Below are 16,889 nucleotides of genomic sequence, written 5' to 3'. Positions count from 1 at the left end.
CTCCAGCTCCAGCCAGCAGCTCAACTCCTGCTGCTTTCACTTGAAGGGAAATCAAATTCTGACCTTGTTTACTTGGGCTCCTTTGGGAGCCCAAACCCCCATCATCAGGTGGAATGTGCTGTCCCTTTCCTTCTCCCAGCTGCTGGAGCAGGTGTGCAGCACCTACAGTGCCTGGAGGCCCCGTGTGCTGCCAGTGTCTGACATTTCCAGGACACTGACTCCCAGCACACTTTCCCTAAGTGTTTCCCTAAAACACCTGCCCCTCTTTTCTTTCCGTAGGATTGATTCTCCTTCCACCTGACACCTGGCTCTGCGCTGGTTCCAGCGATGACAGCTCGTGGCAGTGACCCAGCCCCGGACGGGACTCCCTGTCCACAGGGACTGACCTTTGGTAGAATTTCCCCCCTGGGGCCGCAGCCCCGGCTCCGCGCGTGGGCTGGGCGGGCCTGGCCTGGGCGGCAGCCGCGGGCCCCTGGCGTCACCTCTCCGTGTGCATGTCGCACTGTCCCCGCCGCTTCCCCTCGCCTCCGGTTTGCTCCTCCCCGTGGCCCGCGATGTCGAGGAGGTTCAGCTGCTGCCCTGCTCCATCCACAGCTGCCGAGAGCAGCTGAGGGAGGTTCGTGGATCTGCACTGAGGAACCATTTACATGAACTGGGAGAGCTCTCAGCAGGCCCGGCTGCCAGGACAGAGTCTTGGCCCTTGTTGCTGGGGAAGGGGGCAGCTGGGGGAGGGGAAAGAGGGGATGGGAATCATGTTTAGGTCCTGCCACATCAGCCAGCTGCTGGTGCGTCCTGTGGGAGAGCAACTGCCTCGCATGAGAAACTACCCAGCCCCCCAGCCCTCCAGAGTGATGTAAAAAGTATATAATTCAGGATGCATAAAGTAGAAGGCAGGGAATGAAATTGCTAATTTTCATAGTGAATATATATGTATTATACTGTATAGATCTTTCTGCCTTTGTCCAAGATGGAATGTAGCAGCGGGGGGACATGGGAGTGTAGAATCTGGTCCAGAGCCCTTGCTGGCTCCAGGCTGGATTTTGCAGGATCTTTGAGGGATGGGATGTGTGCAGAGACCACAGCAGCTTTTCCTTGCTGAGAAGGATCCTCCAGCTGCTCAGTGTTGTGCTTTGGGCTCTGGACTGTGCTGGGCAAGTGTCACATGGCTGCAGGTCTGAGTAGCTCGTGTGCAGCCTGTGTGGAGGCCCCAGAGCTGCAGCCGGGCTCTGCTTTGTTCCCTTGGCAAATCATCCTTCCCTGAGCAAGGCTCTTCCCATGCTCAGCACCATGTTCCTTATTCCCACCTGATTTTTTTAACGGACTGGAGCAGAGGGATCCATGCCAGAGCAGGGCCTGGATGGGCTGGGCAGGACCGGGGGTGACACATGGCTCAGGCTGGGCCTTAGAAGAGCCAACAAGCACATTCTGACCTTGCAGCCTGGGTGGGCACAGAAAGCCCCTGGGTGGGGTTTCACTAATAAAAGGATACAGGAGCCGAGCTGCTGTGACTAGAACCAGGCTGGAGAGCAGGCAGCCTTAGGGACTGGCGTGTTTGGTGTCTGGGAGCAGCACCAGGCTGTCCTGGGAGATGCTGGTCCTTCTGGGCCTCAAAGACAAGGTGAAGAGGTGTTTATGAGTCAAACAGAAGCACTGATGGAAAGCCCAGCCGTTGAGACCTTCAAACCCCACCCCTCGGAGTGGGCCTCTTCTATCCCATATGATGTCTCTGGCTCCCCTCTAGTTCAGCAGTGCCAGTGGCAGTGGGCAGGCAGTTCCTCTCCCAGCCCCAGTGCTTCCTCAGGGCCCCTGACACCCTTCCAGCCTCAGTTGTTACCTCAGTTTGGGGTATTTTTGTTTATCCACTTATACTTAATGCATCTGTTGGTTGACGGTTCTCTTTAGCAGCCCAAGCCCGTTTTCTTCTCAGCACTTGCTTTGTCTGGACCAGAATGAAGCTCTTCTCTTCCTGATTGCCTGGGGCTGATGTGTGTCTGTGGCCCCAGCTGCCCTTCTGCCCCCTAAACAACCCAACTCCACTACTCGAGCACACGCCAGGGGAGCAGTGACTGGTCTGTGTGTCCTCCTACCACCATCCTGAGGTGTCAGCCCTGTCCTCACCTTAGCCCATTATTTATTGAAGAACCTCCCCCTAAACATCTTCAATTAAACCAAACCTTTTTTGAGTTGTCTGTCCCTGCAGAGAATCCGCCTCTGACCAGCTGCTTGTGCTCTGCTCCACGGTGGGTGTGACCAGAGACCCTTTTTCCATGGGGCTGAGGGAATCCTGTGGGAGCTGCTCCAAGCCAGGGAGGAGCTTGGAGCAGGCAGAGGGGGGACAGGGAAGGGGCTGAGCCTGCCCTTCCAAAGGACTGCAGGCTGGGCTGATCTTCCCAAGGCTCAGCTGAAATGGAGGGGGCCTTGTGCAGCTGCAGCCCTGGGCTCCCCACCGCCCTGTCCCCAACTTCAGCCAGGACCCAAGGCCCCTCCTGCACCTGGGACAAGCTGCTCCCAGCCCTGCCTGAGCCTGGGGAGCACAACCCATCCTCCCAAGGGCTGTAGTGGTGCAGCACCCTGAGCCAGCCCACGCCTCTCCCTGCCACCCACAGCTCCAGCCCTTCCCCTCTGGCCTCTGTGCTGTCCCACCCTGCATCTCCCCAGCTCTGGGGCACCACTGGCTCTGCACCAGCCCTCAAGAATGATCCCAAGAGTGTAAACTTTCAGCAAAGCCATTTATTCCACTTTCCTGTTCCCACAGATCTCCAGGTAGGGACCCACATGAGCATCCCCAACGCCCCAGAGGGAATTCACGGCACGGCTGCCCCATTGTGGCAGCACCCCAAGCAGAAGCCTAGCCACTAACATGGGCAGAGGTGCTTGACCAGAAGCCCCACGTCTCAGCTGTGCCCAGTGCCAACACAGCCATGTCCAAATCAAGACAGGGCATTTAAAAATTAGATGTTTTGTTCCTTACAAATCAAAGGGGGACCTGACAACAGCAGTGCGTCCCTGAAATCAAAGCATAATTCTAAGGCTCTGGCATCCTCACATAAGCACATGAACTCTCTGCAGGGGCTGTGCAGGTTGATCTGGGAAAGCTCGCTAGGAGTTTAATGGCCATAAAATAAAATTGCTTTTTCCCTGCTTAGACAAACCCAACCCCTCCCAGCTGGGCAGTGGGATCACGTGGGCAGCCACTGCAGCCAGCCACGGGTCGGAAAGTTAGAAGTCTCTCAGCTCACCCACTTTTAATTGAGCGCCAACACGGTGGCGTCACTCCATCACATCAGCCACCGCGTGCTCCACCAGAGCATCAGCACCCTGCTCCAGCTCGGCCCCTGCCAGCTGCTCTGCCAGGGCCTGGCCCTCCAGCCCCACCAGCTGCTGCTCTGCCCTCTCTCCCAGCTCGTTGCCCGCTTTAGCCAGCTCGTTTGCCCGCCTTGTGGTGGTGTCCTGCCCCTCCGTGGTCGAGGGCGACTTCTTCGGCCTCTGCGTGGCAGCCACCGCCTCAGCCAGCTTCTCCTCCGGCACCATGTTCAGGATCTTCAGGGCAAACAGGAGCTGGAACTTGGCAGTTCCCACGAAGGAGTTGGCCAGGAAGTTGGGCAGCCCGCCCATGCGATCCTTCTGGGTGTAGAGGGCACACGGGACCATGCCCATCACCTGCAACGGTACGGGCACCAGCTCAGCAGGGGCCGAGCAGCACCAAGCCCCCAACCCACACCCTCTCTGGCCCACCCGCTCACCCAGAGCCCGCCAGCCCTTGGCCAGGCTCGCCCTTCCCCTAGGAACCCGTCCTGCCCCTCCCTCCCACACCAGCCCCTGCCCTTGCCTGCCCTCAGCCCCACTGAGCCCATCACTGCCCCTTCCCAAACTCCCCCAGGCCCCTGCTGTCCCTGCCCGGCCCAGCCCTGGCTCTGCTCCCCTTCTGCCCTTTTGGAGGGATCCCGCTTGCCCCAGGCCACTATGGGGAGTCCCACTTTCCCCTGCAACACCCTGCCCTGCGTGGGGACACCACGGCTCACCCACGAGTCCCCCTGAACCAGGCCACAACCCAGAGCCCGCTGCCTCTGCTCACACGGCTGCCGACACCCACCGAGCGCCCCGAGGGCGCGCGGGGAGCCCTGGCTCTCACACTGCCCCGGCCATCAGCCGGGCCTGGCTGCCCGGGGCAGGAAGGTGCCTCCCGCACGGGAGGAACTCGGGTCACAGCGACATCACCACACCGAGGTCACTGGTCCAGTCCGGGGCACTCAGCCTAGGGCAGGGGGAAATCCCCCGGCTGCAAACGGCCCTCGCCCACATCCTGAGGCCGAGCGGTAACACGGGGCTCATCCCTGCGTGGGTGGACAGCGGGGAAAAGCTGAAGCTCAAGCTTGCTATGCTCTGGAGCCTGCGGCACGACCCCGGCCACGGTTCCTAACGCCGATGCCACGGGCGGTGCGGGCACCTGCCGCCGGCAGCTCTACCTGCGGTGCATTCCCCGGCCGGGCTGGCCAGGGCAGCCCGGCAGACCCAGGAGGGAAGCGGTGCCTTCCCTGGGCTAACTAGAGCTCGCACACCCCTCCCGGGTGTCCCACCTCCATCCCGTGGTCTCGGGAATGCACCGCGCTGATCTCGATGGTGTGCAGCTCCTCCAGGGTGAGCTGCCTGGCGTAGAAGTGTGCCACCACGCGATGTGGCCCCTCTGTCAGGTGCGAGCACAGATAGTCAGCTTCCGTCAGGCGCACACAGCCTAAACCCAAGCCCAGCACCCGATTCAGACCGTCCTCCAGGGACCAGTAACGGCGATCCACGAACCCCCCGGGAAAGCCCAGCAGTCCGTCAAATCGCATCTGCATCTGGAATAGAGGCGCAGGGTGTTAATGGGGCAAGGCGCGGCCCCCGGCGGGGGGGCGTCACGGAGGCCTCCGGAGGAGCGGAGGAGCGCGGGAGGCATCGCGGCCGCTCCGTCGCGGCCCTACCAGCTCCGGCGCATCCAGGACCATTCACCGACAGCGGCCCGGCCGCCGAGGCTCCCTGTCCCGGCCGGACAAGCCCGCGGGCCCGGGGGCTCCCCCCGGACTCGGGCTCAGCCTGATCCTACCGCCCTGCATGGGAACTACCGCGGAGCCACCGCCCCTCAGCCCGCCGCCCAGAGCCCGCGGCCCGACCCAGCCCAGTCCGCCCCGATCCAGCCGAGGGCCCGCCCGCCGCCGCCCTGGTCCCAGCCCCGGCCCGGCGCGGCCTCGCCCGCCCTCACCAGCACGGCGTAGCGCAGCGGATGCGACGAACAGCATGCCCGGGTTGGGCGCGTACAGCATGGCGTGGCACGATGTGGCTCCAGCCCGGGCCGAGCCGCATCGCCTCGTACCGCGGTGAGTGGCTTCAGCTCGGGCACGCCGGGCACAGCCGAGGCGTGGTAAAGGCGGCAGCGTGCCCATGGCGGGCAACGGGCCCATGGCCGCCATCGTCCCCCATGGCCGCCATCGCCTCGCGCCACCGCCGCCCGCTCCGCGCACGCGCCGCGCCCACGACGCCGAGGAGGCGGGACCGCCGCCCGCCTCAGCCAATGGAAGCGCCGCCGCGCGCCGCAGGGCCAATGGGCTCTCGGCGGCGCCCGCCAATCCCTGCGCGCACCAGAGGCGGGGCAGCCCGCGGGTGGTCAATGAGGGGCGGGCATGCTGCGCGCGCCGCTCGCCTTATTAGGGCAACGGCGAGCTCGGGGGACGTCGGGGCGCGCGGCCAATCACAGCGAAGCGCGGGGGGAAGGAGGAGCGCCGAGGAGCACGCCGGGAAGGAGGCGGGGCCGGGAGCGAAAGAGCCCGGCCCCCATGAGTTGGCCACGCCCCTCCGCACCACCCCATCACTTGGCCCCGCCCCTCCACGCTGGCTCCGCCCCCAGCCCCCGGTGTTCCCCCCCGCCCCTCCCGCCGCCCCAGCCCGCCGCAGACGCGGCCGGAGCCCCCCCCCCGGTTTCTCCCTGGTGCACACGGAGTCGCGGGGCTGCTCCACGGGTTTATTACTACAAACATAGACGGGGAGGTGGGGGGGATGTGCCCGGGATCCCCCGCAGAAGCAGAACAAGGCACACGGCGTGGGCAGCGCCGGGCTCTGCGGGAACCAGGGGCGCAGGGGTCACCCCGAGCGGGCTGGGGACGGGGCTGATCTCCGTGTCCCCCCCTTGCCCCGGGGTGGGCCGGGGCTGAGCCTCGCACTCCCCCGCTCCCGCGGAGCCCTGCGCCCCGGCAAGGCAGGGAGGGCCACAGCTATGTACAGGGGCAGTGACAGCAAAGGGCTGTGCTCGGTAAGTACAAAATATACATCGGTAGTGTCCTTCATCTGCCGACTCGAACCCCAAACCCCCCGCCCCGGCCCCCACAGACATCTCCCAGGTAAAACACGACACCAGCCCCTACCCACCGCCAGGAAACATGCACAGGCTGTGCCGAAACCGCGTCGGTGCGAAGCCCCGCGCTGCGTCCCCGGGAGAGCCCGGCGGGGTCCGGCGGCACGGGCAGGGCCCGGCCCCGCTCACGAAAGGCTCTGCTCGTCCTCCAGGTGCAGACGGGTCTGCTCGAAGAGAAGGGGCTGCGTGGGGCTGCCGGTGCCGCGGACGGGGAGCGTCTTGAAGTCGGACGACCCTGGGTGAGGAGAGGGAATTCAGCCTCAGCAACGGGAGCCCTGGCGTCAAAGAGCCCTGGCAGGGTGCTCAGCCATCCCCTCCTACCCAGGACTGACCACAGGAGATGGGGCTGGAGCCAACCACGCATCCCCTCAGATGAAGGCTCAGTGTCACAGGTGTGACACAGGACCCTGAGGGGGGACACCGTCTGCTACAGCCTGGGAGAAGCCAGCAGGGGATGGATGTGCGTGGTGCCCAGGAGGCAGCAGAGCCCACGCTCAGCAGAAACCAGTGGGGAGGGGTTTCTGCTGCCCTGCCTGGCGTCCTGGCACTCGGGGGCAGCAGGGATGCTGCGCCAGGAATGGGAAAGGACGGAGGACAGAGCCAGCGGTGCAGCCTGGCCGGTTTGCTGCCCCTCCTTCCCTGCTCCAATGGCCAGGACCAGCCCCATCCCGCTCTCTGCCAACATTCCCAGGAGGGCCCTGCTGCCCCACACAACAGGGATGCATAAGAAGAACGAGAAGACATACCAGCTTACTCCTCTATACCAACAGAGCAGGAATCAGGACCCAGTGCTGCCCAAGACAGGAGGGAAGAAGGCAGACAGAGAGGGAAGAAGACATTAGAGAGGTAACTCAGAACAGACTGCGACTCTACGGAAGAAAACAGGCTGCAACGACAACAGTCAGAGATGAGGACAGCACAGTGTCCCACGGGCGTGCTCAGCGCACGGCACACTGGGACCGTCCCCGCAGTGAAAACACTGCCCCAGTCCCCCAGCTGCTGGCCCAGATGGTTCCCCTCCCTCACCCAAAAGCAGGAGCACATTTGGGAGCACACAGGAGGCCTTTGTCACACAGAACCGTGCCACGGAGTGGCTGCGGCCCAAAGAGAAGAAAGGAGGGGAAGGACAGAGACACAAGGGCGAGGGAGGAGGAGAGAGAAAGGGGTCCCAGTTCCCTCTGTATAAGCCCCCCTTGCCCAGCGCTCACTCCGCCCACTGGGAGGAACTGGGAGCCCGTGCACCGAGGAGCATTCCGGTCACATCCTGGGGCTGCAGGCCACAGCTGCACAGCCTCCCCCGGCCCTGGAGCCGCGGCGGGCAGCTCCGGCCCCAACAGCGCGGCCATTACCTGGCAGGAAGACGTCGACCGGCGGGTCACTCTCGGACCGCGTCAGGCTCCGGCTCTCGCCGCAGCCCGCCGTCCTGCAGCACATCCTCCACCGAGGGCGGGCGGCTCCCTGGAACCAGCCGAGAGCGCGGGCCGCTCAGCCCCGGCACACACCGCGGGTGGAGGTGTTCCACGGGAGGAAGCTCCCCAGGTCCCCCAGCCCCAGCGCTGTCCCAGGAGTGCCGGCATTGGCCCAGGTCACAGGGCCAAAGCGCCGTCTCTTCATGTGCAGCCTCGTGGCCCAAAACGTGCCCAGCACTCCTCCCTCACCCCACCCTTGTCCCTGCTGGGTGCTGACTGAGCACCAGAGACCCATCCCAAAGGCCCAGAGACCCATTCTGTGTGCCCAGGACTGTGGATGTGCTCTCACCAAGGCCCCAGTGGTGTCCTTGCTTGTGCAAGGAGAGCTCACAGCATGGAAAGCTCTACTTGAGTGTAGCTCAGAGCAAGGTGAGATGTTTAGCAAATAAACCAGGGAGACCTGACATGGATTTTGCTCCCTCACCTCCAAGAGAAGACCCCAGCACCTTTCCCTGGTGAAGAATGGAGCCTTAGGGGGCTGGATGTTCCTGAGCTCATTTTTTTCATTCCCCAGTTGTCCCTGAGCCACCACAACAGCCCTGAATACAAAGCCAAGGTCTGGCTGCACCCACACCTACCCTGCTGCACCGATGAGGCCTCCTCCATCTCTTCCCCTGCCACGCTCTGTAAGGAGGGACAGCACAGGTTACTTCTGCAGCTGGAGGCCTTGTGCCACTCTCCTGCTCTGGCTTTCTCCAGGGAGCTGTGCTCAGGGCTAGGGCTTGTTCCAAGGCAGGAGCAGGGGCTGCCCCAGTGCTGTAGCACCACAGGCTGGGACAGAGGGGTCCTTACCAGCAGTGGGCACTGGAAGCTGGTAAGGCCCAGCTCCCACCCCTGCCCCAAACTCTGCTGGGCTTGCCCAGGATGCTCTGCAATGGCTCTAGCTGAGTGGTTTTCCACCCCCAAGAGATGTCAGGAGCACAGAGAGTGGCTATATCCTTCCCCATGGAGCCCTAAGGGTAAATAAAGCAGCCAAGACTCTTGACTCCAGGCAGTGGCCCTTCAGGAAGCACTTCCATGTCCCAGGAGCCCCACCCCAGAGGAGCTCTGGCTCAGAAGCCCCCCAGCAATGCACACACTTACCTCTGGAGAGCTGGTTTCCCTCAGGACCAGCTCACCCCCACTCAGCACCGCCTGTGAGTCAGAGTCCTCGGAGAGCTTCTCCTCATCCTCCTCGTGGATTGGTGATGAGGGAGACCGTAGTGTGCTGCAGCAAGAGAAACTCCATTTGCAGGGAGCTGCCAGCACCCTGGGGCCTGGAGGACTTGGGGGCAGCACAAGCCAACTCTCATGAGCAGGAGCTCAGACTGGGAGCTGAATTCACCAGGGCCTCCAGTACTGGCCACATGGAGACCGGCAGCAGGGTGGGACAGAGCCCAGTGGTGCCAAACTTCAGCACAGCAACAAGAGGCCCAGGTCCCATGCTGCTCCTCATATTTTCAGGGCTCCCTTCCCAGATGAAAATCTGGGCTGGAGCACAGTGAGGAGTGCCAGGAACAAACCCAGTCTGATCTGAACAGCCTCGTATCCTCACCTAAACCCTCCATCACAGGGCCAACAGCAGAGCCTTCAGACAAGAACTACAGGACCTCAATTCAGCACTTTGTGCTCTGAAATCCAGGTCACTCCTCTCCCTACTCCTTTGCTCCTGAGGAGCTCCATGGAAAGCTGAAATCCAGTAAGGTTTGGACATGAATTGTAAGCTCTAGGACTAAGTGCATTGGGAAGGAGGCATTTCCATCGAAGTCTTTAGTGTGGAGGTGGTGAGGCCCTGGCACAGGGTGCCCAAAGAAGCTGTGGCTGCTTCATCCCTGGAAGTGTTCAAGACCAGGTTGGACAGGGCTTGGAGCAGCCTGGGATAGTGGAAGTTGTCTGTCCACAGCAGAGAGTTGCAATGAGATGAGCTTTATGGCCCTTTCCAATACAAACCATTCTGTGATTCTATGATTAAATTCTCCTTGTTAAAAATCCTCTTTCTTTTGGTGACAGAACCAGCCATTAGGAGACACAAGCTGTAACCTCAGGCTGAACACAGGGACAATGTCCCAGTTCTCTCTCCCCCTGGCACAAGTACCTGCTGGCCCCCTAAAATTCTGAGTTAGCTGTGCTAGCAGTGATGGGACCAGCCAGAGCCCTCTCCTGGCTCTCAGTGCGTGTGGCCACCAAGCCTCAGGGCTTGCAAGAGCAGTGAACCCCGTGCCCTGCTGACCTGTCTGGAGACTTGCTGCACTTGCCCTTTTGGTGGCCACCCTCCAGGGCTCTGTCCATGCCTGTGAGGGGGCGGCTGGCGGGGGGCAGCCCGTCCACCACCCCCGAGTAGCTGATCTCGTCGTACAGCGGGGCCGAGGGGATGGAGGGCGACACCGAGCGAAGGCCGTTCAGCGCTTCCAGCAGGGAGATGGGCTCGTAGCCTGGGGGGATGTTGTCAGAGCTCTGCAGGTGAGAAACGGGAGATGTTAGGAAAATATCACCAGGCTGGAAGCCCCCTGTCCCCCCAGGCAGCCCATCCCCACAGCCACCTCTCTCCAGGACTCCTTGGCTCCTTCCCTGGCAACAGCCACACATTCCCTTCAGGGCTGCGACGCTGTTGATGCTCCAGGCAAGTTCCCAGAGCAGTGCTTGAGAAATTGGGCATCCCCCTGATGTCAGGAGCTGGGCAAGGAAGGTGGGAAAGCAGGCTCCTAAAAAGCTGCTATAAAATACATTTGGATTTTTCCCCTGAAAGTTCCTCCAGTGTTTCAAAGACTCTTCCAGCTCAATGAACATCTCACTTGTGCTCCCAGCCATGGAACATGCAGCTGTTTCACAGCACCACCAGGTCACCAAGGCAGAGCTGAAGGAGGGGAGCATGTGTGCACCAGCTGAGAGGTAGCTCTTGAAGCCTATCCCAATTCCACTTCTCCCATGTCCTCTCAGCTGCTAACACTGGCTCCATGCACAGTCACCTCTGCTAAAAGGCAGGAAAGGGATCACAGAACCACTGATCTCGTAAGGAAGGAAAACTACACCAATTCCCATTCCCTCTGTAAATCACAAAGCTGACAGTCAAAGGGACTCTTGCAAAGCCATTAAAACAACACTGGTTTAACTCCAGAAATCCTCCTGATCAGAAAGACCCTGTGGACACAGAGACAAATGGGGTTTATGCTGCAACCCAGGAGGCAGCTCAGCCCTCACCTGATGCAAATGCAGTGACACTCTTACAGTTCAGGCTACATTAAATTGAGATGTTTCAGCCCTGTGTCCTCAAGGAGGTGGTTCTAAGTTGTACAGAGGATGAGACAGTGCTGCTAAGCCTGGCCATGAACCTCCACAGCTTCTGTGTGCCCCATGTGCCACTCACACCTGCAGATGAGCCTGCCTAACAGCCTGTTCCAACATAGCCCCTAGTGTGGTCTGAGCTGAGTACTGAACTGACACCTGTGGTCACAGGAGGAGTTAGGTCTGATGGTGAGGGAAGAATGAGTGGCACCTGGGGTCAGTCACCAACCCACATCCCAGCACTGGTCCTGTGAGGTTTATGAGCTTTGAACACAAACAGCTCAGCTCAACAAGGAATGGGTTCCCAGCTGCTGCCAGCTGTAGGTGGTGGGGCCAAAAGCCATCTCCAAAAAACTTTTCATCTGCAAATGGCAGCTCAGCTGCACTATTCTGTGTACAGAAAGGTCAGGGAGACAAACCCCCTTGCATTTCTGTTTGGGACTTTTTTCTCCTGGCTGTGCAGAGCAGGCCCTGAGGGTTCAAAGGCTGCCCATTGCTGTGGTGAAAGCTCAGGTTGCACGGCACAGCTCAGAGGCTGGAGGAGGATTTCCCAGCCAATGGCTATGACACCCTGAGAGACACCACTCCCATCTGGGACACTCACACCACACCCCCAGGAACACTGCCCGTCCTTGTGGGAGGCTTGCAGAGCGCCAGATTCTGCCAGAATGGCTCAAACCCGAACCAGCACCAGGTTTTCTCCAGACCTGACGAGCCCAGCAAGCCATGCTCTTACAAGGCTGAGTATCTGAGCTGGCTTGAGCAAAAGAAAACTGCAACCTCCTTGATGGATGACAGCCATGGCTGCATTTGATGGCAATAAACAAAGAGGGCACAAACAGCCTTCCTGGCCTGGGAGCTCCCTCACCTCTCCCCTTCCCAGCTCCTGGAGCCCCACAATTGCCATTCATGCTGTCCCCAGCACAGCACTCCAGTTACACACTCCCAAACCAACTCAGAGGGTCCCAGCCAAGACAAGCTCCATCCTTCCTGTTCCTGTAAAAGCAAACCAGGCAGTGCTCCTGAAGGCAAGACCAGCTCCAGCTGCAGCTCTACATCCCAGCACCACAAACCACACCAAGATGTGCCCACACCAAACTGCAAGGGGATGAGGTAAGTGCAAGGAAGCTTTGGGTGAGCTGTGGGGACTGCAGTTTGCCCACAGTCGTAGGAAGCTGTGAGAACATCTTGGCCAGGAACCATAAATCAGCCAGGGGACAGTCCCTGAGAGTCAGCATCAGACCCCTGTGCCAAGCTGCTGCTTCTTGCTTGCTCCTCCACAGGCAAACCAGGGATGTCAGTGATCATTCTGTGCAGGGTGTGAGCATCTCACTACCAATGTGAAGGAGGTGGAGTGTCAGAGCCTGGCAGGGGCACAGGCCAAACCCAGTGTGTCAGCAAGCCCTCGTGTGTAACACTGCCACGTGCAGGTGACACTGCTGGCAGACACCTGCCAAGTGCAACCAGCTGAGTCCACTTACTGTTCTTACTTCCCTCCTAGGCTTCCTGCTGAGCAGGGAGACAGAGCTCACCTTAAGGGGCTTTAAGAGGTGCTGTCAAGAGAAAACCATGTTTTAAAGAAGTTGTTTCTTGAGGTTAGTGACAGGAAGAGAAACACAGCATCTCCTCACCTCGCCGCAGGTGACAGCACCCGTGTCCTCCACACACCACGCTCTGCTTCACAACCACCCTTGGGGTTTCTCCACCACCTTATTCCTCAGCCCCAGCTGAAGGTAGCAGAGGGCAGAAGGATAAACTCAACCTTTTTCTGTGACAGTGTATGTTCCCATGAAAGCCTGTAGGATGGTCTAGACGTAGTTGTCCTTTTTCTCATTTTAATCTTGGTGTCTCACCAGAGCCAGCTGTGCAACAACAGCACTGCTCAGGCAATGAGCTGCTGCCTTTACCACACTGGGGACATGCAACTGGGCCCTGAGGCCACCAACACACTTCCCATCCCACACTCTCAGATGCATACCAAGACACTCAGAGAAGCTGCCACAAGGAGGCCTTTCTACTCCCATGCCAGGAACCCCAGTGCCAAGGGCATTTCATCTGTGTGCTGCTGAGATGTGTGTGCCAGTCAAACTGGAACCCTTCTGCCCTGTTTTCATAGCTCCCAGCCTGGCATACCCAGAGTCTGCCGCTTTTCTGTTGGGTCAGGCAACAAGAAACCTCATCCTGAGATTCCTGTGGATTTGTTTCCTCCAATCCAGTTGTGTTACTAATTCAGCAGGTTAATAAAAAAAACTGCTTGGGAAGCCCTCAGTGGAGGGTCTGACCAAATCTCCTGAGGTCCCAGGACCACCAGCCATCAGTCCAAACAGCACACGCACCCACCAGCTGCTGGCTCAGGCTTTGTACAGGGAGGGGTCACCAGGTACTTACAGAGTGCTCATCGTGGTCCACACTCTGTGCCAGGACAGGGCTGAAGGACACCGGTGACAGAGCCCCCGGCTTCTTCCTCACCGCGCGGATCTGCAGCAGGGCACGGAAGGCTGGAGAGAACAGGAGGTGGTGACTGCCCAGCCCAGCAGGGCCAGGCCCTGCCAGAGCTCCCAGCCTTGCCACAGACACACTGTTGGCATGAGGGAGCTCCCCTGTGCACGGGGAGTGGGGCCACGGAGCGCCCCAAAGCCAAGCAATGGGGTCGGGCTTCCACTCCATTGATCTACACAGGGAAGGGATCTGCTGGCTGGAAAACTCTGGGTGCACAGAGCCCTCATGGAGAACAGGAACTGCCTGCCCCAGTACAGTCATGGACAGTGTACTTCAGCTATTGTACAAGTGTAGAGGCCCAGAAAAGTTCCCCTTAAGGATAGGTCACAACAACACAGTGTTGGTAAAAAAAATCATGGTAAAAAAACCCATGAGCTCAGCCTCAGGAGTGCACTGCATGCTACAGGTTGGGTGGGGACTCACTAAAACCCCTTTGGGTTCCCTCAAACCCCACAAACCTCAGCCCTGGGGTCCAGCTGTGGTGGTGAAAAGCTGTAGCTGAAGAGTTAGTGGCTGTACTCCTGTCTCCAGCACAGCCACCCCTTAGTCCTCCCACCACCACAGCTTTGATCTCCACTCCCTGCAGATCACTTCTATCTGCAGATCTTTAATACTGCTTGTTCCTCTGTGCCAAGGGTACATACGAGTGAGCCAGACATCTGTTCTGATGCAGCTGTAAGAACTTGCCAGGCATCTCCCTAGTTCTTGTTGCACCCAGCCCGTTCAAGATCAGCCTAGAGCCAGAGAACAGAGGTACAAATCTATCCTTGCTGCCTCTGCACTCCCCACAAGCAGACTCTCAGGAAGTCTGAGATGGGGGCCTTTTCCAAACAAATACAACCTACTCTCCTACAGCCTGTAGATAAGACAATGCTGTTCCTGTGTTTTATGGTGTGCTACTTATAGTCAAAGCTGTCTGGCACTTCCTCTAGTGAGATCTTGCTTTTGGTTACTGCTCTTTGTCGTGTTTAAACTGTTTGGACTTCATTTCTCAGGCCAAACATCTGTCCTAGGCTCATTGTTTCTTTCCCTGAGATTTGTCAGTTAGAAGCAATCAAATACCTCAGAGACCAGGGGGTAAAACACACACTCTGCCCCTTCCAACAAAACCACAAGTTTCTGAAGGGCCTCCTGTGCCTCTGTGCTTTTGAGAAAAAACACAGAATTCAGCAAATGCTACCTGAGTGTCAAAACATGTATTTAAGTTCTTCCATCGTTTGGGAGCTGAGCAATGCAGGGCAGAGCATTCCTCGCAGAGCATTTGTAACTCCTGGCAGAGCAAAACACTGCAAACTGACTGTTATCTCATCCCTGCCTCCTGGTGAAATCTGGCTAACGTTGTCAGAAGATTTTAAAAAGCCATGCTATGTACTTGGACAGCCCTCCAGTGGTGCTGGCTGCTCTCTCACCCAGATACCCTCAGGATAAAGCTTCTCCATCCCTTCCTTTGGGGGATTTTCCATCATCTGCACCAAAAACACAAGAACTGCGGACATGGCACAGCCCAAAGCACCTGCACCTTCAGATCCACCGCAGGGAGAGGGCGAGTGGCCAGGGAGGCACTGGACAGAGAGCCCTTCTCCTCTCCTGTCTGAGGACATTTATCCTAGGGGCCGGGTCTCTCCAGATGCCTTGGGGTGTGGTAGCTAAAAGAGGCTCCTCCTCCCAGCCTGAACTGCCTTTTCGGGAGCCGGGAGGGCCCAGGGCACTCACGGAGCCGGCAGATGGGGCAGTTGTTGGCCTGGTAGCGCAGGGTGTCGGCGCAGGAATTGCAGAGGCAGAGGTGGCGGCAGGGCAGGATGAGGGTGTCCCGCAGGTCCGACAGGCAAACCACGCACTCGTTGCTGTTGTCACTGTTCTCGTCGTCTGAAGGCTGCAAGGAGAGGCAAAGGGTTGGCATGGGAGTGCTGGGGGCCGTGCCAAGCTGCCAAGGGACAGGAGCCTGGGGGAATTTCCCACTCAGAAATCTGGAAATTCTCTTTTTGCAGGGGTTCCTCAAGGAGAGTAAACTGTACCCTACAAAGTGCTGTTTACACTCCTTCCTCTCAGGGCACTGCACTGTAAGTTCATGGCAGAGCTGTCCATCCCCAGAGCCACATTCTGTTCAGAGGGGACCCATTTTGTGGCAGGGATCCCCTTGACTGAGGGTGATCAAGAACAAGCTCCTGCCTCCCATCCTGGTGGCTCAAAGGTCAATAGGGAGGTGAACTCTTTGGCACTCTGGCCTTTCTTCCCCACAGACAGAGCAGCCCCAAAAGGAATTGTGTGCTGCCTGTAATTCCAGCCATGTCTAGCCCAACTTCCACAGGTCCTCTGAGCAAGTGAGTGATTCTCCTGCATCCCCTTGCTGGCACAAGCTCTGATGCAGCTGCAGAACCAGCCCAGGGTGCTCACCTGCCCACAGCTCCCCTGGTGAAAGGCTCAGTGTGCACCTATGCAACATCAATGTGCTTCACACCTGTCTTTCTCAGAGCCTCACAAACTGGATCACAGCCACTGAACAAGCTGGGAGAGAAACTCACACTCCAACCACGAGACTGACACCAGAAAACTCCACAGTCTCCCCACTGATATCCCAGGAGCTGTGCCAGAGCCCTCCATGATGACCCAGGATGTGGTACCCTCCACCTTCACATGGGGCTAACATGTGCCAGACCATGGGCAACCTCAGTGTAAACAACAATTGTGCTGCTGCCACATCCCCACCCAGCCCTTTTTTTTTTGGAGGGAGAGCAGGCTCTCTGCTGTCCCACTCACATGGTTTGCTAAAAAAGGAAGAACAAAAATGGCCCCAGGCCACTTGTCTGACCGGCCAGGAACATGGGATTGCTGAATCACGAGAATCATCACAAGACTCTGGAAGGCCCAAAAAGAAACCCTCAATTCTGTTAATTCCCTCCCTCAAGCCTGAGAAAAATCTTGGGAAAGACTTCTCCCTCCTGCCCCTTCAGGTGCTACCTGTTGGCACAGGCAGAAAGGGATCACAGGATGCTCTGGGCAGGGCACTGGAGAGGAAATCCTGCTTGCCTTGCTCTGTGGCTACTCCACTGTGTGCAAATCATAGACTCCACACCCCGGAGCAGTGTGATCCCAAGGCCAGCACTGGGTACACTCCACAGCCCAGGTGGCAGCAAAAGGCAGCTCTACAAAGGCCAAAGGAAGAATAAAGGAGTCACACAACATGTGAAGGGCTGTGCAGCAGGCTGGGATCCAGCAGCAGCTCCTCCCTCAAGATGGGAAATGTTTCTGGTTATGTTATTTGCATATACATCCCT

At 58.8% G+C, this 16,889-nt stretch overlaps 2 protein-coding genes across 2 annotated transcripts in view; both read right to left on the bottom strand.

Annotated features, from left to right (window-relative positions):
* Positions 1-2,710: 2,710 nt before the first annotated feature.
* NUDT16L1 (nudix hydrolase 16 like 1) lies at positions 2,711-5,480 on the bottom strand. Its single transcript, XM_066330137.1, is given in 7 exon segments — positions 2,711-3,660; positions 4,578-4,838; positions 5,240-5,267; positions 5,269-5,312; positions 5,314-5,352; positions 5,354-5,386; positions 5,388-5,480. Coding segments are annotated over 7 exon segments (855 nt in total). The 5' UTR covers positions 5,448-5,480; the 3' UTR covers positions 2,711-3,270.
* The window catches only part of MGRN1 (mahogunin ring finger 1), a 50,401-nt gene continuing 38,211 nt past the window's right edge, over positions 4,700-16,889 (bottom strand). The window contains 10 exon segments of the mRNA XM_066330136.1: positions 4,700-4,838; positions 6,400-6,620; positions 7,735-7,801; positions 7,803-7,843; positions 8,433-8,478; positions 8,938-9,061; positions 10,064-10,287; positions 12,597-12,668; positions 13,504-13,613; positions 15,328-15,487. Of these exon segments, the coding sequence (XP_066186233.1) occupies positions 6,511-6,620; positions 7,735-7,801; positions 7,803-7,843; positions 8,433-8,478; positions 8,938-9,061; positions 10,064-10,287; positions 12,597-12,668; positions 13,504-13,613; positions 15,328-15,487 (954 nt within the window). The 3' untranslated portion in view covers positions 4,700-4,838; positions 6,400-6,510.

This window comes from Sylvia atricapilla, chromosome 15 (genome assembly GCF_009819655.1).
Source record: "Sylvia atricapilla isolate bSylAtr1 chromosome 15, bSylAtr1.pri, whole genome shotgun sequence".
Lineage (NCBI taxonomy): Eukaryota > Metazoa > Chordata > Aves > Passeriformes > Sylviidae > Sylvia > Sylvia atricapilla.
This window is presented reverse-complemented; position numbering and strand designations above follow the sequence as displayed.